Consider the following 26,163-nt stretch of genomic DNA (forward strand, 5'->3'; position numbering starts at 1 on the left):
ATCTGCCTTACACTTTCAGTAAAATTAGACAAGAATGCATATTATAAACACAATGTATATGAAATCAATTTTTCAACTTGATGTATTTGGAGAAATATTACTTGAATCATATGAAAAATTGTTTTTTAGTTAAATAAAAAAACCACAGTTTTTCTAAGTGAGGGAATTTCAAGTGTTGGTGCATGATTTTACTGTGAATAGATGTTGTAAGGATGGAAATAAAGAGAGAGTTTAAAACATATAACAGATCTAAGTTTCTTTTATTTCAAGCGCTGTAAATAATCAAAAGCTCCAGAAAAACAAAAGTTTGGATACTTTTAATAATGTCATAGTACAGTCCATCACCTTGACCAATGACGCCTTCAAGATAAAGTGAAACTGTGTCTGAGATATAATATTACAATTATAATCAATATGTAAATGAGTTTTATTTGTTTGCCCAAAACCAAAAGTAGGCAAATAAAATCAGAGACTGAAACATCACATAATCCATCTCTGGCTCTGACTAATTCAAAAGGCAACTGCTTGTCAAAATATTTAGTGTATGTGGTCATTTTAAAATTTTTAGTCAGAGAAACTTAATTTTTATACCATTGCAGATATTAAAGCTAGCAACATGAAAATTCATTGAGTGTTAACTTGAATAATCATTTAATCGTCTTATAAAACATGTGTCATTCTCTCATTTAAATAACATTCAACAGGAACATATTGGTCAATATATATATATATATATGTGTGTGTGTATGTATATATATATATATGTATATATTCACATCACAATAACCAATATCACGAAAATGAAAGCGCTATTCATGTCGATTTTCCAATAATCTTACTTGAATATCATTCAACATCAATACATGATGGTTGTTTCACTAAATTGTAATAGGTGAAAAAGCCTTGTATCAATGTCATACCATATACATATATTGTCCAATGTTTTTGAGACCGCCCCTAAATTTGATAACATGTGTTAAATATGTTACAGCTATTTAGAAGAACTTGTTTGCGTTCTTGCACAATTAAATGCGTACATCATTATAAAGAAGGATGCAAATAACTTATCGTTGATCATCTTTGGTGATTGTTCTTATTTCCTAATGTCATCAACCTACCGGGTGCTGCAGCGATTGCTGCCACATCGTTTAACACGTCGATTCGCTCCTTCGTGCTCGACACGGCAACTTTTTGTGAAAATCTTTTGAGTATATCAGCATTCTGGAATAAATTGAAGACAAATGATTTGATAATTTCACAGATTAGTATTAATTTGACATCTCCACGTGTCACGAAGAAAAATTAACTTACCGTCGTTCCCGCATGTTCCGCCATGCTTGTTGTGCAATGTTAATCGTGATGTACTTTGAATCTATTTCAGTATATGGACATGTTTTTAAAGCAATTATTTTCTATATGACTTATCAATAGAAATTGATAACAACTAATTTATTATATTTGCAATATATCTCTATTTTTTCTAAATTACAAAAGTAAGACAGTTCTTAAAATACTTTATTTTATTATTTCTTTACTAGCGTATCTCTATAGCAGAACTCTTTAAAAATGAAAATAGAAAAGTATGAATTTCCGCCAACGGGATGACGGTCAATGGGGCCCAAACGGGGCCAGTAAATCAGTTCCGGGTTTGCTTTATGTCTGCATATGTGTTTGTTAACAGTAAATTCCGTGTTGTACCAAGGTGTTAATATGATTTCATTAAATAAATATACTCGAATGCAATAATGCAGTCTGGACTGCGAACTAATCCAACGTCTAGTGCTTTCAAAAGAAATCAACATAATCAGGGGAAAAACTTTCTCACAGCAACTTAATTTTGATGTCCTGTTTGATGGAACTCCTTAGCACACAAAGTTAAAATGTCAATTGCATCGACATGGGGAGGTAGTTTGAAGGGTTTGGATTATCCGCGATTTCATTTTTAAAATAAAATCGTGGTTAGTGAATTGAAATTTCAAAATAAAAACGCGGATAGTCCAAACCCTTCGGATTACCTTCCAACCATTTGGACTATTATGGAGGATGAGGAATTTTTCAAACAGTCACTGAAATAATTGTCAGGAAAGAGCAACATTCAAATACTAGTAAATCACACGAAACATTATCGGACACCGAAGGGATAAGTCCTGCAACGCTGTCGGATCACGTGATTTAACAGAAAGGCAGACTCAGTCGTAGACAAATTACCAAAGAAGTTCAATAAAGTGGACAACTGGAAAAAAAGTAACTCCCGCTGAAGCGAACACCGTAAAGCTTTAAAAAGTAAGAACTTTAATAATTTTGCGACGTTTGCGAAGTTATTTCGACCTATGCTTTGATTGATCACTCTAGTTAGCGCAGATGAAAGGGCCCGGTGAATCCACGGGAAAACTTCGTTGTCGGACAGGTGACCCTCTTACGTTTCAATCAGAACGGGGAATCGAATCTATGTCACCTGTGTGAACGGAAATACCTTGCAAGATTGCCATTAATGCAATTCTTGGATGTATCGAAGATCTTATCAAACATCTGTGGGGAAAAAGTTCCTTTCGGATTTTCTTTTATAAAATTTCCATGCTTCAAAATGACGAGAAAAAATGTTTGGAGACATACAGCACAGCCAAATGAAATACAGAAAACGAAGTGAAAAGAGAGCGATGATTTGATTGATGACTGAAAGTCTAAATAAGTGATACGAAAGTTACCATTGCAGTGACGATGCTTTTGGTGGATACTTAAGATTAAGATTGTTAATTAAATCTTAAAATCAGAAAGAAGAAAAATTATCAGATCAAATCTCGTGACTAATTTGGATACAGGGGAAACAAAACCAAGTAGTACCATGTACACACATTCTTTTTTATTGAAAAATCTAAGGCTATTTGATGCTCATTAAATTGACAAATACACAAGCCCTTCCCCCAAAAACATTGTTACATGCCCCTTCTTTGATACTTGCATGTATTGGAGCAGAAGCACTTACATTTAACGTGAAATATTTTCTAGTATTTTAGCCAATATTGCCTAAAGTGTATTTGGGATACCGAGGCATCGTCAACTTTTTTCTACAAATCGTTACTAATCATGCATGACTGGGCAGATTTTCCAACCAAAGTTCGGTCAATAGCATCCTTGGGGAAGGGGAACACATTTTGTATAAATAATGGGTCACGGCCCCAATATGGATTGGAGTAGCGGGGCCCAGTAGAGGAAAGGAAACACAGCAAGTTATATAAAATCCTTTCCTCCTGTAGGAATGATTGAGTTTGGTCCAATTGGTCTGAAGCATCCCTTGGTGGAGAGGAAATAGGAGATAATCAGTGAACGTGGTCGAATAAGGGAATAAAAAATGAATAGATAAACAATTCATATCAACCTGTCAACATAATCAGAATTCTAATTTCAATTCAATAAATCTAGAGTAAAATACGAACAAAAAATATTTACACAGAGACCCCTAAAAGTGTGGGGAGAAAAAGACCAGGTGTTGCGGAAGAGTAAGCTTCTTTTGTTTCATCGACAACACCCGTCATGAAAATCTTGGTTAATCCAAGTAAGTAATGTCATGTTCTCAAATGAGAACAGGGTATACAGCAATGGAATGAGCGGACTAACAAGCTTCATACATTTACGTACAGTTTCATATAATTGAATTTTGCCCAGATGTTGGTCAGAACTATTCTCCGGTTAAGAGGGATCAATTTTATTCAAACAGTGGACCTGGATCCCCTGGTGCGATGGGGCGGTGCCCAAAAGGGTGAATAGAACAAATTCTTTAAAATTCTTCTTCTTCTGTAAGAATAACAAGATTCTGTCTCAGTATTGCCCTGAATTATCGTTTGGTTAACCACTGGTGACAGAGAGTTGTATCCCATCTTTATATGAAACTCACTTATCTTATCTTCTATGTCTTTACTGCAGTGTAAAGCAGTGAGAGATGGGTGTGACTGTCGATATATATATTAACGTGTCATGATGAATTGAGCATCGCAGTAGTACATAATTACCAGGATTTATCGATTTTTGTGTAAAGCAGCACGCTTCGTTAAACGGTAGATGGCGTTACTGGGATGGGCGCGTTAAAAGGTCAATTGCGAAATGTAATATACGTCATACCACGATTTCCGCCATTTAGACGCAGATGTGACGTCAGTAAGTTCCGATTGTAAGGGTAGAAGTTTACTTCAACGGAATGAGAATAAAACGAGTTTGATCATTTTGAAAACGAAACCGAAACGCTGACATTACATCAAGGTTACTTTTTAAGTAAGCCAAACTACTGTGTTTAATGAACATAACTAGAATTAGTTTACACAATCGAAAGTATGTGATACAATAAACGATTCCAAACAAAAACTAATAATGAAATCAAGTCTAGTCAAAAGGTAGATAAACATGCATCTGTTCTATGAAAGAGTATGAGATTATCTATGTTTTTCGATGGGAGTTCAATTATGTTCGCATGAATGATTGAATATGCTGAAATGCGTTGAACGATATTTTCTTCTATATTCCATTACGGGAACTGTAATTATGAGTCTCCAAATTTCTGAAGTGAACACGGTGCCAATTTCTACCAAAAGACAAATTCACCGATTCCCTTTCAAATAAGATTGATCTGAAAATCTTCTCACGATCATACACTTCGTGTTTATAGTTCCAAACTCGTGCGTCACGAGGCAAATGTGGACATTGAGATTTATACCTGTAACACTGTTTATAAATAGCATTACAAAGCCTTTCAACTTATTCGATATTGTGTGTATTGTTCTCTGGCGATGAACAAGGGATACAAAATGGGGGGTTAGTAATACTGTCAACACCGCTCAAATGCCGAAAATGGTTCAAAGAATTCCCGGCTGAAACTGGCTTAACCAATCGAAATACGTTTAATAACATCTACTCATTTCCGTCCTCGATAACAAGCGTTTTAATTGGTTAAAATTCAGTCGTGGGGTCTCATCCATGTGATAGCTGACGTCATATATGGAATCCCTCGGATAGATTCCCGGCTGTGGAGAAGTGTAAGGGAATACGTAGTACAGTATAAGGCTACTTTTAAGATAGTAGTTTTTGACCAAACTTTCATTTAAAGGACACAAATGTAGCGATATGGCCGGAGTTTTTGATTTGGAGTTACACGATACCCCTGAAGGGGAGGAGGAGATTTCTGATGATGAATTCTTTGAACCAGACGATCAGGTAAAGTATGAAACCATGTCTGACTGTTTTTCCATTGCTAAGGACTGACTCAGCTGCTCGAGTTAAACATTGAATTGTAGATTGGTCAAAGTACACGTGAATCATTAGCTCTTCCTGGATAGTTCATTTGTTGACAAAAATACACTGTTTCTGTTAATTGGACTCTACGATAGAATGTTGTACCCGCCATCAGGGCATGTGGTTCGGAGCCCACTTTGACAGATGGAATTTAGTCCCTGCATAAATACAATACCTACAAGTTTCGGTTCACTCGTGATCATTTCTTCTTTATTTTCTTAATATTCTTAAATGAACTTTGTAAATATTTACTTAGTTTACCATTGTTTATAAATTTATAGAAACGTATGATGTCGTCAGACTGCAGTAATGGACAGCCACCTGTAGTCCACACAATAAATCTATTTATAGGCATAAGTATTTCAAATATGTATTGCTTCCTATTGACACATCAAATAATACTTTTTACTGCGATACACAATGGGTGGCTTTATCAGCCTGATACACTTTAATGATTTGAATGGAAATTCTATTAATAAATCAAAGCCTAATCACAATTGTATAATTTTGTATTACATTGATTGTCATAAAACTGATTTTATGAAAACACAACAGTAATGAACAAGTTCCATTCTTAATGATTGTAAAAGTTAATGTTTCTGTATCTAAGAAAGTGCAGGTTAGGTAACATTTTAGCTCATAAATATCTTTTAATAACTAGCAAACATATTTGTAGTGGATGTGGGCTATATATTTACTTTCAATCTGAGGGTTTATTTTTTATATAAGATGTAAAGAATAAAAAAATAGGGTACCAGTTCCTTTTTCTCAAACTTTTAAGTCAAATGTGAATGGTTAATGTCTGATATTTTCTTTAGGTTCTGTGAATGATTCAGCTTGTTATTATCACTCCCTAGTCCTATTTGAACCATAATTTGTTTTTTGATCTTTGGAACCTGAATATGATCTAAGGACTGACAAAAGTCCTATGTCTGACTTCTATGATTTCGTTTTCTGTCGTTTTGTTTTATATCTTATTCAAGTAGCAGGCATACATACACAGTAGAGTAAACAATTGATCAGTTCGAATCAGCAGTTAGTTTGAACATGTGAGGATTTTTTTCAACAGTGATACTCTGTCTGGTGATCATGATATGTTTTAACAAGTGTAAAGTTCCAATTAAACAGCTTCCTCAAGTATAGGTTACCAGTGACACCAATTACTTGTAACTAATTAATTGGCTACAATCTTTCATGATGGATCATCTGTAAAAGAAAATGTGACATTCAGGTTTCCCTATCTTTAATATAAAAATGTCTCAACCCTGTCAACGAACATTTCAAAGTAATCAAGTGTCTGGTTAAATGAAATAGATCAACATCACTTTATGAATATTATTTTCCAATGGTTATGGGACAAATCTATTTAAAATGGTAGAATCCATTCTTAATTTTCCTGGCAAGAAAGAGCAAAGTACGCTCAAAACTTTAAAATTCCTCTTTATCTATGTTTGATGTTATCAATTTTTCTAAAAGTATTGATCTTGAAATTGCTACTGATTTTCAACACTATTCTTGACTAGCCCTCATCAGAACAACGGTACAAGTATTGGCATAGCGAAGGTTAAAATTACGGTTCAGTTGTGACGTAATAACGCATTGTCTTGATCACGTGTTGATAACAATGCAGATCGTTACGCTTTACAAAGTAAAAGGAACAAGATAACCATAGATTATATACATACAAAAATGGTACAGCGATGCTGTTTATAAATTGAAGTGTTCAGTTACAATGTTCATATGTTGGTTGTAAATTTGATGCCTTTAGACCAGCTAGGCTAGTCGTCGTTGGGAGGCAATGTCAATAAATGTTTATGATGAAATGTAAATGTGGGTTAAAAAACAGTTCAGCTGTGTCATGCTCAAGTAAAGTACTCCAACGTTCTTTCGGTTTGCCTCCTACACATGATACAAGTCTGGAAGTGTGTGACGTTTTCTCTAATCAGGAATGGCGGAGCTGGTATCTGCATTGCTGGTAGCTCTCGTTCTCTTCTGAGGTGGTCAGATGAGAATCCATTCAGGTTCCTTCTGTAGAATATGTTTCTATTACAATACATGTTGGTATCTAGAACAGGTTGGTAATGATTGTTGAAGGGGTGGCCATATAGTATGGCGCAGGTTGTTGAGTTGGACGGATCCATAAAGGATGCAAGGGATCTCCACAGAGACACAAAGTGGGAATTGAATTTACAACCAACATATGAACATTGTAACTGAACACTATTACTCTGATGGTAACATTAGTGCTGCAGATCAAATACGTAATGATAATGAGTGACCATTGTAGATGACTGTTACCACAAATGATATGACTACTTGTCAACATCTGTCCATGTGATTTCTTTCACCTGGTATGCTACTCATTAGTGTTAAGATGTTTTATTGTTGTCTTGAGGTCATCAAGACTTCGCAGTCCATGTTTATAAATACGTAAATTATGGTTCTTATTCAGTTCATATGAATGAACATAAAACGTCATAAAAAAACTCAACATGTATGGATGTGGCCTTCGGCAATCATATAACTTTATTTTGGTAACATTTAAATAAAAAGCACAGGCCCCTTGCTGATTACTGGTTATATTACTCCAGAAGACTGCTTCTGAATATACAGTCTAACGATGTACCCAGAACTACTGTTGCATCTAGAGAATGCCTCACTTTTTGATAGAAAAAAATATCATGGTAATGAGAAATCAAGAGGAAAATAAAATATATGTCTGTGAAGATGAACTGTGAAGAAGAAAATCTTCATAACGCCAAAAATTTATGTATTACTTCTATTGACACACGAGTCACATATGTCTCACGTGTGTTTCCATGTAACTCCTACCTGCTTCTTGCAGTTGTTACTTGTTTACTTAACCTCATGTACACATGTACTAAGTTAAACTCCATCCATTGTGTACCATGCTTATTATAAATTCATGTATGTATTGTTAATTTCATTTTCAAAACCAGACTTAAGACATTATGAAAGGAGAAAAAAATAAGTTCAGTCTTAGGAAAGTTTTAGACAAAATGAGTGCCCATTGGAACAAATATTTTGAATACAAGGACATAAATTTGCATGTCATTGCCATGTCACTGATGGCGTAATTGTTAGCCATTAACTAGGACAATAACACAGAAAATTTGTAGTTATATTAATTTAAATATATAACCCACTATTCACATACAACTCATTAATTGTGATGTTGTTGTGATCCATCTGGTGTAGGAAATTTATAAAATCCAATGAGCTACTGCTAGGGGCGAAAAATAATCACTGTGTAAGGTACCATGTTATGATTACAGTCACAGTCCTGTTGATGAATTCTTTGTTTATTTCCTGGTTTTATTGTCCCGAACTCTGTATCATTTTGAGATAGGGTCTGATCATAACTGTGGTTGGTTACCTCATTGAAAACCATGTGGAAGGTCCCACCACATTCTCTCCATCAAATTTTAGATGTCTGACCTAAGCTGAACATAACTAGATCAGCCCAGGTCAAAACACAAACTTCCATGGTGAAGATTGAACTACACACTTGAATTCTTCACCTGGAGTTCCAAAGTCCAAAGGGCATGCTGTATTGACTGAGCGTTGAATGAATGAGATGAGAAAGTAGATTATTTACTGTACTATAGTTGTTATTATTTTTTTTTACATTTTTGATTCTGTTGTTTATATTTTCCATTAGTTTATCTAATAGACCATCAGCACTTTGTTGAAGTGTTCTTTAAATAATCATAGAATTTAGTTAAGTGTAGAGCTTGACTCATGTTAATCATTGAGCTTCAAGGGATGGAACACAGATACTGAGTGTTTATTTAATATAGTGTAGTAAAGCTACAAGTGACCTAGAAACATCTAGGTCAGTCGGTCTTTTATCTGCAACAAGAGAGAAAAGAGGTCAGAATGTTATCATAGGCATTCAAGAAGCTATTAGCAATGGAAACCGTAAAAATAATTCTGTTTTTGTCAGTATGCATGCATCACATTTGTTTTGTGTTAGAAATTTGTTGTGTATGGATAAGCTGTTAAGATCTTAAATTTTTGTAATGAAAGGAACATTGAATTAAATGAATTTCTGCTTTACAATTTTCCCCTAAAAGTTATGCTTCAACTTAATTTTCAAGAAGCTAGCTATACATATACAAATGCTGTGCATGTAAATCTGTTTCCCAAAATACAAACATCCTGTATATTGGTGTACAATGACAGAATATGATAAATTTATTCTGTGTATACATGTATATACACACATTATGTAACAAACCTAGTAATTAGCATATGTTACCTGTACCTGTTATGATAGATCCTTGTGAAGATTAAGAATTGATCATTAAATTCATTTATCAGGCTTTAGGTTGAACTATGTTAGTAGATATTTATAGGTACAGTAAAAACATGTCTGTTCATATCAAACATCTAGATTAACACAAGTTTATGTACAGTTTGGAATTTGAATATCAAGGTGAAAATAAGAATTTTCAAGAAGACAGTTTTTTGTGTGATTCCGACTTAAGATTGTAAACTTGGATGAATGGCATAACAAATGCCAGAATTACTAATCACTTAAACTCCTAATTACTCGTTTTTTATACTGTCATTCCAGACAAGAAATTGGAGAATTGTAAATTGTAGTTCCTCATTCCAATGCTAACCTAGCCTGTTATCAAGCCAACACTAATACATCACATGTGAAATATCACCTTATGCAGATACAGTACAGGTTCTTTGTTGTGTTGGAATCACTGGTAACGTCATAGTTTCATGTATAATAATGCATTACATTTGTGTCATCACAAAACAAACATGCAGTCAAAGATATATGATATGTTTGAAGGTACAGTAATTTGGGGGTTATGCTCATATCTGGTACACTATTATGATGAATAGAATTTCACATGTCATTCCAAGTGATTAAATCAAAACAGAAAATTAGAAACAAAATAAAACAAAAAAAACGCAGACCTCTTTTTTGTAAATCTTATATAGAATAAAGACTCTTGTTCAGTCCTTAAATGACTGTCATGCATTATAATAAATAAGTTTGGGCACATTACTAGGAACATCTTAGTCATAAGAAATACAGAGCAACATGTCTATTGAAGACAAGAAAAATGCTAATTGCATGTAGTTGACAGCTATCATTACATCACTTGAAGACATATAAACATGACATACAACAAAGTCCATCTGAATTCTTGTCATTTATTCTAAAATAACTTTATATTTAATTACTAAGGATCATTGTTTCATTTTTCAGACTGAATTGTACGGCTTTTCTACGCATGTCTAGAATAAGTTGTCAGATTTTTTTATTCTGATATTTTTTCTCTAAGTAGTAATGTTCTTTGTTCATCGTCAAGACTATGTTTCAACATTTTTTTCATGTCCGGAATTAATTTTTCAGCATTGTACTTGATATTGAACGAAAGATTAAGTTTGTGTTTCAAGATGATAGTTATAAGATTTCATATTACATTTAGCCAACGTCAGCGAATAGTGGAGCCTGTCCAATCATTTTGTCATAGATGCCTGGATTAAACACAGTTTTAAGTTGTTTTCCTGTCATTTGACAAAGGTTTGGTCATGATTAAGGTACAATGGAAGCTGATTGATCGAATTTAGACTATCTCATGATGATCATTGCATTTACTGGCAGATCTTGTTGAATTGAAACAGAAAATGTAATTTCTAATCAAATAATTCATTTTATTCAACGAAGGAACAATTTAATCAAATTTCATTTTTTTTATTGCATATTATGATTTTTATACTAATTTGAAGGCAAATTAAACAAAACAGATTCAAATAAGAATCTTTTCATCTCTTTTTAACTATACAAATTAAAGTATTAAGTAGATACTGACATTTTGAATTTCACAATGTTATTCTGTATAAACATATGTACCGGTATACAAGGTATACTTACAATATTTATGCAACAATTATACCAGTGCCTGATAATAACCCCACCCGCATCTGTTGCTGTTTCAATATGAGGCCCTCGTAAGTAGTATACTTGCACTCTTTATGGAACTTCCATGGGGATGATTGTCTGTGTTCCAAACTTCAAGCCTCAGAAAAAGTATCTTTATAAACCTCTTTTCAATAAACTATAAGCACTTTAAAACTGATGGACTAATAGATTTTTCTATAGGATTAACAAGTTTGTATAGTGTTAATGTATAAAACTTGGGGCCAAAAAATAGGAACTGTTTCCTCATTAATTTGTAGGGCTGGAAAGAATGCAGTAGAATTGCTAAAAAAAAATATTTTAACAGTTGTCTTTGTGATCATCTGACCCTCACACCCTAAAAGGTGTTGTTACTCTGGATAAATTTGAGGATAAATTAATATTAATTTGTTAATATCAATGTCTCATACAAAAAACAAAACCTGACAAAACACCGGATACAATGAATGAATTTATTTGTATTTCACGGTTAATTAGGATTTATGATCAGTGATGATCAAATATCTTAATTGTTTTGAATTACCGTAGTTAATGATAATTAAGTTAATGCTATTCATAATTGATTGAGTGAAATTGATGCTTCAACACATTTGTCACTAACAACCTTCGGTGAACATCAGAAGTTTGTGGTTTGACACTCTCTACTTGTACTGGGTTATATACATCTTTCTTGGGATGCTCTGAAACAAATCATCCTGTGGCATAAGCATTGTATCTACATGTGGTGAGCCTCCTGTATGTTGTTCTGTGAGGTAACCACTCATTACTACAAGCAGACCCTGCCTTAAAATGGTCCTACACATGGTAAACCTGAACGCATGCAAAACATTTTGTCAACATGGCTGTGTATTTACCAACGATGAAATGAATCACCGCTTATTTCCCATCGATACAGATTGTATATACATTTTGTGTATGTACAGGAAAATAGAATATAATGATATTTATCACATAACATCTGTTATATAAGGTGAATGCTTCCAAATCATGATAACCATTTACAGGTACAGTATCTTAATCTGTGGACATTTTTAGAGGCCAATAATTGGTTCTATTCCCAACTGACAGTATTTATCATAGATTTATACATATTTCCGGAGAAAAATAAAAACTTCCAATTTGTTATTCTGAAATGAAAAGGCCACATTAATATCCCAAATTGACAATTAAAGAATCCAGACCCATTTTGGATTAACAAGCAATAAATTCAGTATCATTTAAAGTCTGACTACTATTGTCAGAATCTTTTAATAATGATATTGACAGTACAATGTTGCAATTATATATATAAATAGCAATCCTTATCTACACTTTCATAAACATTCCCATGAGACGGTAGTTTTGAGAATAAAACCTCATAAGAACAATAGGATAATCAATTAAGAATGATTTATTATTGGTTTTGATTCTAATTCTCATCTGGAGGGCAGAATTGTCAAAATGCAAAAATCGAGATTTGTTTTATTGTTGTCGTAGGAAATAGTTTGGGAATGTATGAGATGCTATATATGGATCAAGATATGGTTAGAATAATAATCAACACTGTTTTTACCTATATTATATCAGATTTGACAATGTACTTGAATTAATTACTGCAACACAACAATTGTATAATTAGATATGTTGTTTAATGGTGTGTGTGTTGTTTCTTTTATAGGGAAGTCTGGCTACAAGAGGAGGATATGATTTAAAGTAAGTATAATTTGTATAGTCTAGAACAAACAATGTTTTACTTTAGTTTTGTTTAAAGCTGAATCAACATATATAAAGATTTTTGCAACAATTTATTTAACAAATGGTTTAGTATGAAATATGAAACTTTAATAAAATGAAAAAAGAAAATAAGAAAAAATAAATAAATTCACAAAACATTTTGAATCAAAATCAAAATGATTCTTTAAGTCAAATTCAGGTATATAATATCTACATCTTGTACTTTTTGGGTGAAATATATACCTATACATGAAAGTCTGAACTTAATAAATGTGTTACATACATTGTTTAACATATCAGTTTATCAACGATGTAATTTCTATATCTTGTAGTATCAGAAAAGCAAAATGACTTTTGATAATTTTCTCTTCTCTGACATAAGTATGGACATTTTGTTTGACTGTGAAAATAAGAGTTTAAACTTGATGGCCTTTTATTTATAAACCAATTTTCTTTGTAGTGTCGATGGCATGGAAACGCTGGAGCTGTCGGAGAACACAGTTAACCCAGGTCAACTGAAGGTCGGGCCTCAAGACTTTGAGCTTCTTAAAGTCTTAGGGAAAGGTGGTTATGGAAAGGTTAGTCAATCTAATAAAATCTTGAACAGCTCTCTTTTACTGTTACTTTGGCATGGGCTTATTGACAGATAAATTTTCTTCAAAATAAAAGTCACGATAGTCTCGTGTATAGAATTTCAACTCTGGGTTCCTGAAATTTTAAACTTATAACTGGTTAATCAAATTAACTTTTAAGTACATTTCTGTAAAATGAAGAGAGCTTGAACTATGCTTTGAACTTATTAAATGTTAGTAATGTTAGTACATGTAAAAATGTAGGTGTTTTTTCTAGTGGAAACAGATCTCTTTGTAGCAATAAAATGATAGAAGTCTGATGTATTTCTGCAGAAACTCAGTATGCTTATGTACATGTGTTCAATAGATAAGACATATGGGGACATGTACATTTCCATCATTGTCTATGTTACATAATGCGATGCAAATTCCTGGATATTGAAAAATCATATTGGGAAACAATAAATTTATTCATGGTAACAGTTCAGAGGTCAAGGACTGAAGTTTTAGATCACATTAATTCATTGACATGTTGAGAAAATTCAAAATGATCTTCTCCTCTAAGATTTCCGCCAGTTTTTGAAAAATCACAATTAGCTCTGATTCACAGTGTCACTTTAGCTTGTTGTAGTACCTAGTCAGTTAGTAGTAGTAAGTGTTCGAATCTCCAAATATGTATAGAAGTTTGTCATGTTTTGTAAAGTTTATCTAATGATCCGTTCATATATCCAATTGTATCTTTTCATATCTTTTTCATTTCATTATTTAGTTGTTCTTTTTATCAATATTTCCAGGTTTTCCAAGTCAGGAAAATATCAAGTAGTGACAATGGCAAAATATTTGCAATGAAGGTCCTAAAGAAGGTGAGCTTTAAGTGATTAAAATAAAAATTCCCTAGATATCCTGATGCTGACACTGTTTATGATATATGTAAGGTTGTCAGTCATTATATGATACTTGGGCAAGTCCAACATGACCAAAGTCGTTGTAAATGTCAGGGTTTTTCCCTATCACTTCAGGATGGGGCTTTTTCAGACTTTTTTCTCAAGAGAAATTATACCAAGAAAATATGAGCAAACTGCATATATATTTTATTCAGAAACAGAATGATCTAACTAGTAAGATTTAACTTTGAATTCACACAAAATAGCATCTACTGATAAGTATAAGTGAAATTGTTACATTGTATCATAGGTAGACTTATTAGGTCACCTGAGCCGAAGGTCTACAAAGTTTGGGAATGAAAAAAAAATTGGGTCAAAAACGGCCCCACTAGGGGACACTCAAAAGGGTCAAAAATTCAACTTTGATCAATTTCAACCAAATTTGGTAGACAGCATCCCTTAGTAAAGGACATATGAAATTAAGTTGAAAAAAGTGATAATGTCCCCTTTGGGGCCCATAAGGGGTGTAAAAGGGGCCATATGTAAAAGTCTTCTTTAAATGACTTCTCAAGAACCAGTGGATGGATTTTGACCAAATTTGGCACAAAGCATCCTCATGGGAAGCCGCTTCAAGTTTGCGAATAAAAAGGGCGTGGCCCCAATAGGGGCCACCAGGAGGGGGAAAAATGGGGTAAAATTTTTAAAATCTTCTTTGCATGAACCAACAGTCAGATTAACCACTGGGTTGATCATGTCTAAACTTGATACGAATGTTCTACACAAGGTCCTGGCAAGTGTTTTTACTTTTTGGGGCGATTCAAAATCCAAGATGGCCACCCTGGCTTCTGTTTGGCTAAGAGGTTTTGGACTTCCTCTCAAGAACCACTGGGTGGATCATGTTCAAACTTGGTACAGATGTTTTACACACGGTCCTGCACAAGTGTTGTTACATTTGTGCAACATTTTAAAATCCCAAATTATTGACATATTACTCAGGTGACCATGAAGGCCCCTTGTGATAATATTTTGTTGTTGATAGGCCACTAATGATTTGTTGTTGATAGGCCACTAATATTTTGTTGTTGATAGGCCACTAATATTTTGTTGTTGATAGGCCACTAATAATTTGTTATTGATAGGCCACTAATATTTTGTTGTTGATAGGCCACTAATATTTTGTTGTTGATAGGCCACTAATATTTTGTTGTTGATAGGCCACTAATATTTTGTTGTTGATAGGCCACTAATATTTTGTTGTTGATAGGCCACTAATATTTTGTTGTTGATAGGCCACTAATATTTTGTTGTTGATAGGCCACTAATATTTTGTTGTTGATAGGCCACTAATATTTTGTTGTTGATAGGCCACGATTGCAAGAAATGCCAAAGATACAGCACATACCAAAGCAGAGAGGAACATTTTGGAAGGTGTTAAGGTAAGACTTATCCAGGAGTAGTTGATTGATGTTCTGGGGCGATATTGTATATGATCCTTGTCTGTTCTATCCAATTATGAGTTTATATCATATTTTGAAAACTTCATATTTATCCCCATAGTATCAGAACATCAAGTTCTACACCTTATCATGACTGGATGGTTATCAGTAAAGGTTAAAAAGGTCAAAGGTCACATTTGACAACTTCTTTTACTTCAGTAAGCAATAACACTTACTGGTTTATTGTATATATACAAAAGTAAGGGCATTGGGTGGTCCGGTGGCGCAGTGTTAACGCACTCGCCTTTCACCAAGCCGAGTAACGGACAATAACACTCCCACAATAAGACCCCTCGCGCGCTTACATCCGGGCCAACAAGAGTGATTAGTATAAGTTGACATAACTTGTTTCGCAATTGTTGTAAAATAAATAAAGTTTATATTATAGTAAGGGCATTTATGTCTTATAGACATTTTCCAGTTTATCATTTACTCTACAACTCTGTTACAGCACCCCTTCATTGTGGACCTAATATATGCATTTCAAACGGGAGGGAAACTGTACCTAATTTTAGAGTATCTTCCTGGAGGCGAACTCTTCATGCAGCTTGAACGGGAAGGAATATTTATGGAGGACACTGCCTGGTAAGTCCTTTTATGGTTTCTTTGTCAATTTAATGCTCATTATAGTTATTTTATATTATATCTATAGATAAGGTCTTTTATTTATCTTTTCTATATACCAAATATAACTATGTTTTTGGTAACCTTCTATTTATACTTGGTGTTAGTGTATATCTTTACACAATTCTACTTGTTATGGTAGTTAAAACAGGAATTAGACCTACATAAAACTAGTCAAATGATTTGGGAAATGTACAGACAAAATGTTATGTAACAAGTCTGAATTAATCACTATCACTTTTGAAGCACAACTATGGCTCTTTAATGTACTGTTTATCAATAAGAATTAAAATAAAATAAGATTTGAATCAAATGCAGAAAAAAATGACATACATTTATAAGAAGAAAATTTATATAAAAAAAATAGTGTTTTTAATGATCTTATGATTGTACAAGATACAAAATACAATATTTTTTATTTAATCTTGTTTTGAACACTTAATTTTAGCTCAGTATAGCTATTCTATATTAAAGCACATATTAACCAAACAATACCAGCCTATGACTATCACATATATTTTATGTTTTATATTACATTGAAGTTACATACTTTGGTTTTATAATCCTTTAGTTTTCTGTTAATAATTTGGAATAGTAACTTGTATATTCATGGTGTTTCTGTATAATTTTCTTTTATTTTTCAGTTTTTATTTATCAGAAATCACACTAGCAATAGAACATCTCCACTCACAGGGGATTATATACAGAGATCTGAAACCAGAAAATATACTTTTAGATAATTTAGGTGAGTGAACATTAATTTATACCATGATTTGAGACTTATATTACGTTATTATTGAGAGGTAAGGAATGTGATATCAGATATTTTGTGTCAGTGGAAAAATGTGATATCAGATATTTTGTGTCAGTGGAAAATTATGTTATAAAATTACAAGAAAAGAAAATATACTTTCTGTTAACATTAGGTGAGATAAGACAAGGCAGAATTGTAGTTTGTTATTTAATGTTATCACCTTTCTAATGATAAGTAGCAAACCAAATGTATGGTTCTCATTTGATACAAAAACTGGTACCTGTTACATATGTATCATCTTTGGTAGTATGAAAACACTGTTTTAGGTTTATTTAGGGATTTCCAATATAGATATTGATCCAAAGTTTGCCATGATTTAATGAAATAGAAACACAAGACTAGATGTGATTTATTTTAGAGTTCATTTAACACAAGTTAAAAACAGGTACCCCGGTATTTGATTCGACTCTGCTGATGTTTCATATGTCAAATACATCTGTTTAAAATCATTTGTCTTTGGTCTTGTGAAATTATATAAAAATTTAGTTAAAATAAGTTAGGAAAATGAACTTTCCTTTTTGTTACGGAGAAAAATAATTTCAAAGTCTTTGGATTGTGACGAAATTTTCTGGAATATATCTTCAAGATTTTTCATCTTCAACCAAAAGGAGCACAAATGATGATAAAATTCTTAGAGTGGATTTTTTTGTTTTTTGTTTTTTTTTTTGAAAATTATCAAGTTAATAAACTTCTTATAAAGTTGCTCAGGACAAATGTGCCTTGTATATAATGTGTTATCAACAGTAGCTCTCAAATATTTCTGTTATTTTTATGTCTGTATCATTGGTTTTTCAGGGCATGTGAAATTAACAGATTTTGGTTTATGTAAAGAGTCAATCAATGGGGGTGCTGTAACACATACATTCTGTGGGACCATTGAATACATGTAAGTATAGTAACACCTACATTCTGTGGGACCATTGAATACATGTAAGTATAGTAAAACCTACATTCTGTGGGACCATTGAATACATGTAAGTATAGTAACACCTACATTCTGTGGGACCATTGAATACATGTAAGTATAGTAAAACCTACATTCTGTGGGACCATTGAATACATGTAAGTATAGTAAAACCTACATTCTGTGGGACCATTGAATACATGTAAGTATAGTAAAACCTACATTTCATTGAATACATGTAAGTATAGTAAAACCTACATTCTGTGGGACCATTGAATACATGTAAGTATAGTAAAACCTACATTCTGTGGGACCATTGAATACATGTAAGTATAGTAAAACCTACATTCTGTGGGACCATTGAATACATGTAAGTATAGTAAAACCTACATTCTGTGGGACCATTGAATACATGTAAGTATAGTAAAACCTACATTCTGTGGGACCATTGAATACATGTAAGTATAGTAACACATACATTCTGTGGGATCATTGAATACATGTAAGTATAGTAAAACCTACATTCTGTGGAACCATTGAATACAAGTAAGTATTTTTTTATCAACCATACAATATGCTATAAGATCCAGAGAATATTTTAGATAAGGGGAAGACATCAGTAAAACACCTTCTCCTGCTTTCTTTACTATTCTTTGATATTTTTGCTTTTTGTTTCTGAAAATAATAAAGTTGAAAGAAAATATTTTTTTTAATGAATGGCTTTTACTTATTTATATGATTGACTTAAGCGATCTCATAACAAGGGAGCTAAGTCAGTTGGACCTGCCATCTGGTGTCATAAAGGAGGTTGAATGACCAGTCTGACATGAATTGATTTTCCTTGTCTGTTCCATAAGAAATAAATGTTGAAAACATTTCACAATTGTCCGATTGATGTATCAATTTATTGTGAATGAAAAATGAATTATTGTTGGTTTTTATTTTATGATATTTTGAATACTGTGTTTTTTGAAGTTTGGTTACTATGAGTGATACATATGGTTACTATGGTTACAGGGCTCCTGAAATACTGACAAGGAGTGGGCATGGGAAGGCTGTTGATTGGTGGAGTCTTGGTGCACTCATGTACGACATGTTGACAGGGGCGGTGAGTGTACAGAAGGATATTTGGAAAGACTATTGTGAAAATTATATAGTTGATATTTACATATAACAAGCATCACCACTGTTATATTTCCAATCAGTAATTCATTCAATCACCTGGAGATTTCTATGTTGAATTAATTGTAATGAATTTTATTGATTTCCTTTCCAGCCTCCATTTACAGCTGAAAATAGAAAGAAAACAATAGACAAAGTGAGTATTTTTATATGTTCTTGATTTCTTTAGATAATTAAATTCTTATTGTAAATATTGTCTCTATTCCATTGAATTGTTTTCTATTGTAAATTTCATACTTATGAGGTTTTTTTAACTTGTTTATGCAAGAGTTGAATAAATATTAAATAAATAAATTATAATTAATAAAGTAAATTAAATGCTTCAATTGTAACCATACAGTTATATGTTTGCTTTGACTTTACAAATGAACATGGGCCCCTTTTGTGTAACCCTGTAGAAATACTGCAGGCGGCCTACAGGGCTGGGGGGTTTGGGGTGGGATGGGTGGTTGGTTGGGGGTTGTTGTTGCAAATTAATGGTTTTCTAGTTATACAGGTTTGAATTACAAGAATCTAGTCTACACTGTTCTCTTGATTAAACATGTTTAACTTACACAGGTCTCTATATCAACCTTAAACATTGTAACCATTTTTACAGATCTCTATATAAAACTTACACATTGTTACCATTTTTACAGATCTCTATATCAAACTTACACATTGTAACCATTTTTACAGATCTCTATATAAACCTTACACATTGTAACCATTTTTACAGATTTCTATATAAACCTTACACATTGTAACCATTTTTACAGATCTCTATATAAACCTTACACATTGTAACCATTTTTACAGATCTCTATATAAACCTTACACATTGTAACCATTTTTACAGATCTATATATAAACCTTACACATTGTAACCATTTTTACAGATCTCTATATAAACCTTACACATTGTAACCATTTTTACAGATCTCTATATAAACCTTACACATTGTAACCATTTTTACAGATCTCTATATCAAACTTACACATTGTAACCATTTTTACAGATCTCTATATAAACCTTACACATTGTAACCATTTTTACAGATCTCTATATAAACCTTACACATTGTAACCATTTTTACAGATCTCTATATAAACCTTACACATTGTAACCATTTTTACAGATCTCTATATATAAAACTTACACATTGTAACCATTTTTACAGATTAATTTATTCTGAAGTTATGATATTTTCTTCTTTTTCAGATTTTAAAAGCCAAACTTAGTTTACCGCCATACCTCACAAATGAAGCTAGGGGACTCATTAAAAAGGTAACAAGTATTTCACATTTATTTGATAAAATTTTATGGTGTTATCTTCCATTTGCAAACTAGATAAGGGCCATCACATTTAGAATCAAAGATGTGTCATGTCAATTGTAAATGTGGTCATTATCACTAAAGATGATACATTTTATTTAGAATATTGTTCCTGTTATATTTCTCGCGATGACCTGAACAAATAGCTCTTTAGAATTTTTATAATTTTCTATATTGGTGAATATTTGTTTTAATTTAGAACTTAATATGCTGTCAGTCAGTATCACAGCCTAATGTGTTGATTGTATAAAGATTAAAATTGATGCCATCAGTAAAACACCATGAGTTTATTTTGTAAATAAGGGTTGTTTTCTGTACTAGTTGCTGAAGAAGTCTCCATCTGACAGACTAGGTGGTGGAGCTGACGATTCCAAACCTTTGAAGGTAATGTGAGCTTCTCTACTTACTGCTATAACTTCCTATATACTTTAGAATAAGTATTTTCCATGGGGGATCTATTTGCATTGAATTCACTCTAAAACCAGGAATTTATATGTCTGGGACATAATAAACAAGTAGAAATTGACATGGATTATAGGACTAGTTATTGCCATGATCAAGAATTCATCAACATAAGCAATTGCCAACGGAAATGAATCTTTTTAGAAAACCATGGAATTTGAGCACCATTAAAATGTATCATTTTACTGTATATTTTGCACATGGCTTTGGCAATCCTCAACTACTATTCTGTCTGAATTTTTCACCAATACTGAAACAAATGCCTAGAATGAGGTTATTTGTTTGTGCTTGAAGGGATACTACTTTTAGCAGTGTTATCAAGTACTATCTGGTCAAAATACTATCACCTTGTTATTCAGTAAATATACCCATTTATTACATGTTTGATATAATCTACTGTGATATCAGGTTTAGGTAATGAAATGATGTCACACACTCACAGATAGTGATGTAACAATGGAGACTAGATATAGTGTTGAAATGTTTGATATTGAAATGTCAGTTTTCTACAATATTTGTCTGGAATAATTGACCTTGTGATAAATATAATTTTAAATTTGTTTCCTTTTGATATAAGATTTATAAAACTTATAAAACAATTTTTTTTCAATTTTGCTCTCCACAGGCTCAATAAAATTGAAAACTCATGTTAAATAAGATCCTCTTATTTTGTATAGATTTGTACAACTATCAAACGTGGATTGGGAAAATACACACTGGTAGCGTTCAGTAATTAAACTTAATTTACTGTAATTTTGTAGCATCATGCATTCTTTCGCCACATTGATTGGAATGAGTTGATCCAGAGAAAAGTGGAGCCACCTTTTAAGCCGTCTGTGGTAAGTTTGATAACTGAGATTGGAGATGTCACATCAGTAATGAAAAGGTGTTAAATTCTACAAAAGCATTGTAGTCTGTAAACATTGCAATGATCAATAGGATAGTGAAATCAGAATTTGAAAAAAGGATGCATAAAAATGTACATCTAAATATCTGTTTGAACTAATTTGAGGATAAAATTTTCGAAAGGGTTTTTCTTACTTTTGAAAACTATGAGAAAAGACCATGTATTGGTAAGGCATTCAATATTTCAACGATGATTTTTCTGATACAAAATAAAATTTATTTTTGTACGACCAGATGAACGAGGAAGATGTCAGCCAGTTTGACACGAAGTTCACAAGACAGACACCAGTCGACTCTCCAGATGACACCGTCCTCAGTGAAAGTGCCAATCAAGTGTTTTTGGTATGTCTGCGTTTTGGAAATCTAATATCTTGAATTGCATTTGACCCCATTTAAACTGGACTTTTTAGTTTCCAGTATTAAGGAAATATGGCTGAAATAAATATATTATTACAATATACTTGGTTCTGAATGCATTCATGTTAGATAAAACAAGTGACCTTTTTATGATGTTGGAATGACCATGGCCTTATTGTTTACAGGGCTTCACCTATGTAGCTCCCTCTGTATTGGAGGAGCTCAACAAGCCATGGATAGCGGAGAAGGAGCCCCGATCACCACGAAAGGTGGGGTCCAGCTGGACTGGTGGAATGAGGTAATAAAAGAAGTAGTATCATAACAATTTTCAGGCAGTTTTCTAGTTTTAAAGGGCTGTAATAACTCAGTTGGTTAGAGTGTTGATCTACGTGACCTCTGGTGAAGCTCCAAGGTATGTAGTTTGATGCTTTATACACTTGGCAGTTCATGTTTCTCAGGGGGCTAAGAAACAGACCTGTCTGTGATATCATGTTGTGACCTTAGGTATGACACTTGCCGTGGATAGCATGTCATGTGCCTTCTGTATGTTGTTCAGTGAGGTAGCCATCAGTTACTATAAGGAGACCCTGCCTGAAAATGATGCTGACTGTTCAAGGAGAAATAAACTCAGCAGACAATTAGACCACTTTCTAGTTTTATGGTTCTGGCATGTTTATAAATGATGTCAAATGTTCACACTTAGCTGGTCTGGAACAGAACAGAAAATAATTTACAGATTCCTTGGAAGAAAAGATATTTTGCAAATATATCACAATTATAATTTGTTTAAGTTGAAACTGATATGTTTCAATATTTTGGAATCTGTTCACCATCTCGTCACACTATTTTTTATCTTTGTGTACATAGGGTTATAGTATAGTCGAAAAAATTGGTCAACTCCTTACCAGCTCATACTCAACATACGCCAGTGCTAATCTGCTTATCACTGGTCATTTCTCTGATGAAGGTGACCATGTAGTCTAGTCATCGAAACATCACACTCAAATCTTTTACTGGTTTTGCAATAAGAACATGTATTCTATTTTTATGTTTTGATGTAGATGAATTTGATTGCGGAAACATTTCCCAATTATGCGTTTATTATGCGCGGTATTGTTATCCGTTTGGATTCACTTTCATCCGTACATTTTGTACATGAAATTATTTATTAAAATGCAGATAACTGGAGGCAAGTTTTGTATTAATGAAAATTTTTCAAAATGCTCCATACTCTGTCTACAGCTCCAACACCTTGAAATGATAGTCTTGAAAATAAGCCTTGAAATCATTACTGAAAAAGAATATAAGCCACAGCTTATGTTCAACAAAAATTTCTTGGGGGTATTTCAGCTTTGGTACATCTTCAATTTGGGCATTTTACTCCATGTAATTCGTAAGTCCCCAAAGATTTCTATTTGGCAGTAAATAGTTAAGTTGCCTCTCTTCGGATACATAGCTCAGCCAGCATTTTCGATATCTTGACCTCTATTTAAGCATTTACTTGTTGGCCGGGTAATACTGAAGCACTACAGCTGTTATAGCCCTTTAGCTCATATCATTATAATGTATTAAACTGTTAAGATTCCTCGCACTGTGCCTCTGCATAATTTATTCATAAACCACAGCTTATGTACAACTATTTTGGTTATTTGACAATCTCTGTTTACCTGTACACACCATAAATACTGTAAATTAAGTTTTCCAAAAAGCCTGGATTATTTGATTCTTTGCAACATTTTTGATTATTTTTGTAATTTTAACATTATGATATTATGTAGTATAATTAAACATAAACACTCGTGGACAATCACTTTATTCTGACACATTTAACGATAAATATGAAATTAACAATTTGTATTTATATTTCACCTTTATATCTTTATTATGACGTAACATATGTTAACTTGAAAAATCTTTGAAAATAATGTCACATTGCCAGGTGTTAAAAAAAATGTGTCTGTATAGTAAATTAAACACAAAATTCTTGTTTTAAGCCCCCATCAGGTGTCCCTAGTAGAAGGATTCCGTGTAGCATCTGATGTCAATGGATTGGATGATCCAGAAGATATGGATACCACTGCTCCTGTCGTCACAAAGAGGTCCACGTCTCCTGCCATAGCAACCAAAAATACTACCTACAAACAGGCGGCATTTCCAGGAAGTCAGAATCGACCACCACATCTACGAATGAATTAATTAAGTTTAAATTAAGGAATTTTAGTTTGATTTCATTGCCTTTTAATGAACACATTTAGTTAAGTCCTTTCTTGATTATGTCCTCTGTGAAGGTCTGCAGGTGGAGATGTTTGGACATATGTAACAGCTGGTGATTTTCCACATTTCTTGCAAAATTGAATATGACCATAAACTGATCGGGAGCGACGATCATTTCAAGATGTCTGCTGTTTCTTCCAAGGAATTTGCATAATGTTGACAGAATTTAATATACCGAGCCAGACATATTTTTTCATCTAAAAAAAAATTTGAATGAAGTCAATTTTGAAACAAATATTAATATGTTGCCTTGTATTTGTTTTCAATTCTTGTGAATCTATATATTGTTTGCCAGTATTTATTTCAGATTGTTTAGAAATTAAACCCTGTGTTGAAGCAGGTCTAATATTTTATATCTTATTTTTGTTTTATACTGTTCAATGGACAGTACAAATTAGACACACAGCTTCAGATTAGTAAACAAAATTTGATTGATTTATTTTCAATATTTTACATTCAACTTCATTGATGCTTTTTACATGGATTGAAAGATAGCACTGATTAGGTGATTAATTGAAGGTTAAATTAATTTAATTAACATTAATTTAATTAACCGCTTGTGTGGTTTTATTATTAATTTTTGCTGATCAATGTAAACAATGCTGATCAAGGATTTAAATATCAATCATGTTTTACATTTTTAGTGTAGATTTTTTGTGTCATGTTGATACCCACACTTCCAGGATCACATGATCTTCCCAACATTCAGCAAAAACACTTAAATTAATATTTTCATTTCCATTTCCAAATTTTATTATAAATGATGCTAATTGTGTTGTTGAAATATGTACATAGATTTGATTATTACAGATAAATGCAATTCAGAAGAAAAAAATTAGAATGTTGAAAATTGTTTTAAGATTTCATGTGTTTGTCAACAGCAAGGATGATACCTATTAACATTCCTTGATGGAAACTCAATAGGGTATCTCTTGCTTGAATGGTATGATATTTATTCCACAAGTGATGATATTTATGTAAGGGATCGAAATTTTGATGCAACACCAGAGAGTGCTAGTAATGTGATGAGAGTAAAGGGAATAGAAAACTTCAATATTTTAAGAATATATCGATCATGGTATGCGTCTTATATGATAAGGGAAAGAACCAAATTATCTCCCTTTAATAAGATAGGACATTTTTGCTTTCTCTATAAAGGTATAATGAACAAAAAGACACCCTCAGGAATTCAAAGATTTTGGCAAAAGTAATATTCAGCTTAAGTTAAGTTTTAATCTTAGTTCAATAAAATCCATTATTTCCTGGGTTCCATTTTCACGGTTTTCAAAAAAAAAAAAAAACACTTCTTTCGCTGACATTTGATTTTGTTTATAAATTTAGTTTAAACTGTTTATATCATTTTGTGGAAATATGAATTCATGATTTAAGATTAGGCACGAATCAATTAGAAT

At 32.7% G+C, this 26,163-nt stretch overlaps 2 protein-coding genes across 2 annotated transcripts in view; one reads left to right on the forward strand and one right to left on the reverse strand.

The window, feature by feature from the left end:
* The window catches only part of LOC132559095 (stalled ribosome sensor GCN1-like), a 47,848-nt gene extending 46,513 nt beyond the window's left edge, over positions 1-1,335 (reverse strand). The window contains exons 1-2 of the mRNA XM_060223706.1: positions 1,312-1,335; positions 1,119-1,221 (exon numbers count right to left, since the gene is read on the reverse strand). Coding sequence (XP_060079689.1) covers positions 1,119-1,221; positions 1,312-1,335 — 127 coding nt within the window. The remainder of the gene's footprint in view (positions 1-1,118; positions 1,222-1,311) is intronic.
* Positions 1,336-5,026: 3,691 nt separating this feature from the next.
* On the forward strand, positions 5,027-25,074 carry LOC132559109 (ribosomal protein S6 kinase beta-1-like). The gene is made up of 16 exons (XM_060223721.1): positions 5,027-5,202; positions 12,906-12,940; positions 13,422-13,539; positions 14,328-14,396; positions 15,782-15,853; positions 16,365-16,498; positions 17,182-17,282; positions 18,147-18,237; positions 19,273-19,363; positions 19,532-19,573; positions 20,639-20,704; positions 21,074-21,136; positions 21,976-22,053; positions 22,355-22,462; positions 22,663-22,775; positions 24,472-25,074. The coding sequence occupies exons 1-16, from the start codon at positions 5,113-5,115 to the stop codon at positions 24,671-24,673; spliced, it is 1,473 nt and encodes a 490-aa protein (XP_060079704.1). The 5' UTR covers positions 5,027-5,112; the 3' UTR covers positions 24,674-25,074.
* The last annotated feature ends 1,089 nt before the right edge of the window (positions 25,075-26,163 follow it).

This window comes from Ylistrum balloti, unplaced genomic scaffold (assembly GCF_031769215.1).
Source record: "Ylistrum balloti isolate Yb309-2 unplaced genomic scaffold, AGI_CSIRO_Ybal_v1 Utg370856, whole genome shotgun sequence".
Classification (NCBI taxonomy): Eukaryota; Metazoa; Mollusca; class Bivalvia; order Pectinida; family Pectinidae; genus Ylistrum; species Ylistrum balloti.

What these genes read in the sequence shown, in the direction of transcription:
- LOC132559109 (XM_060223721.1), top strand. Translation starts at nt 5,113, where the DNA reads ATGGCCGGAGTTTTTGATTTGGAGTTACACGATACCCCTGAAGGGGAG. An exon ending in ACGACATGTTGACAGGGGCG is followed by an intron (nt 19,364 to 19,531) that starts GTGAGTGTACAG and finishes TTTCCTTTCCAG; the next exon opens with CCTCCATTTACAGCTGAAAA. An exon ending in AGCTGGACTGGTGGAATGAG is followed by an intron (nt 22,776 to 24,471) that starts GTAATAAAAGAA and finishes TCTTGTTTTAAG; the next exon opens with CCCCCATCAGGTGTCCCTAG.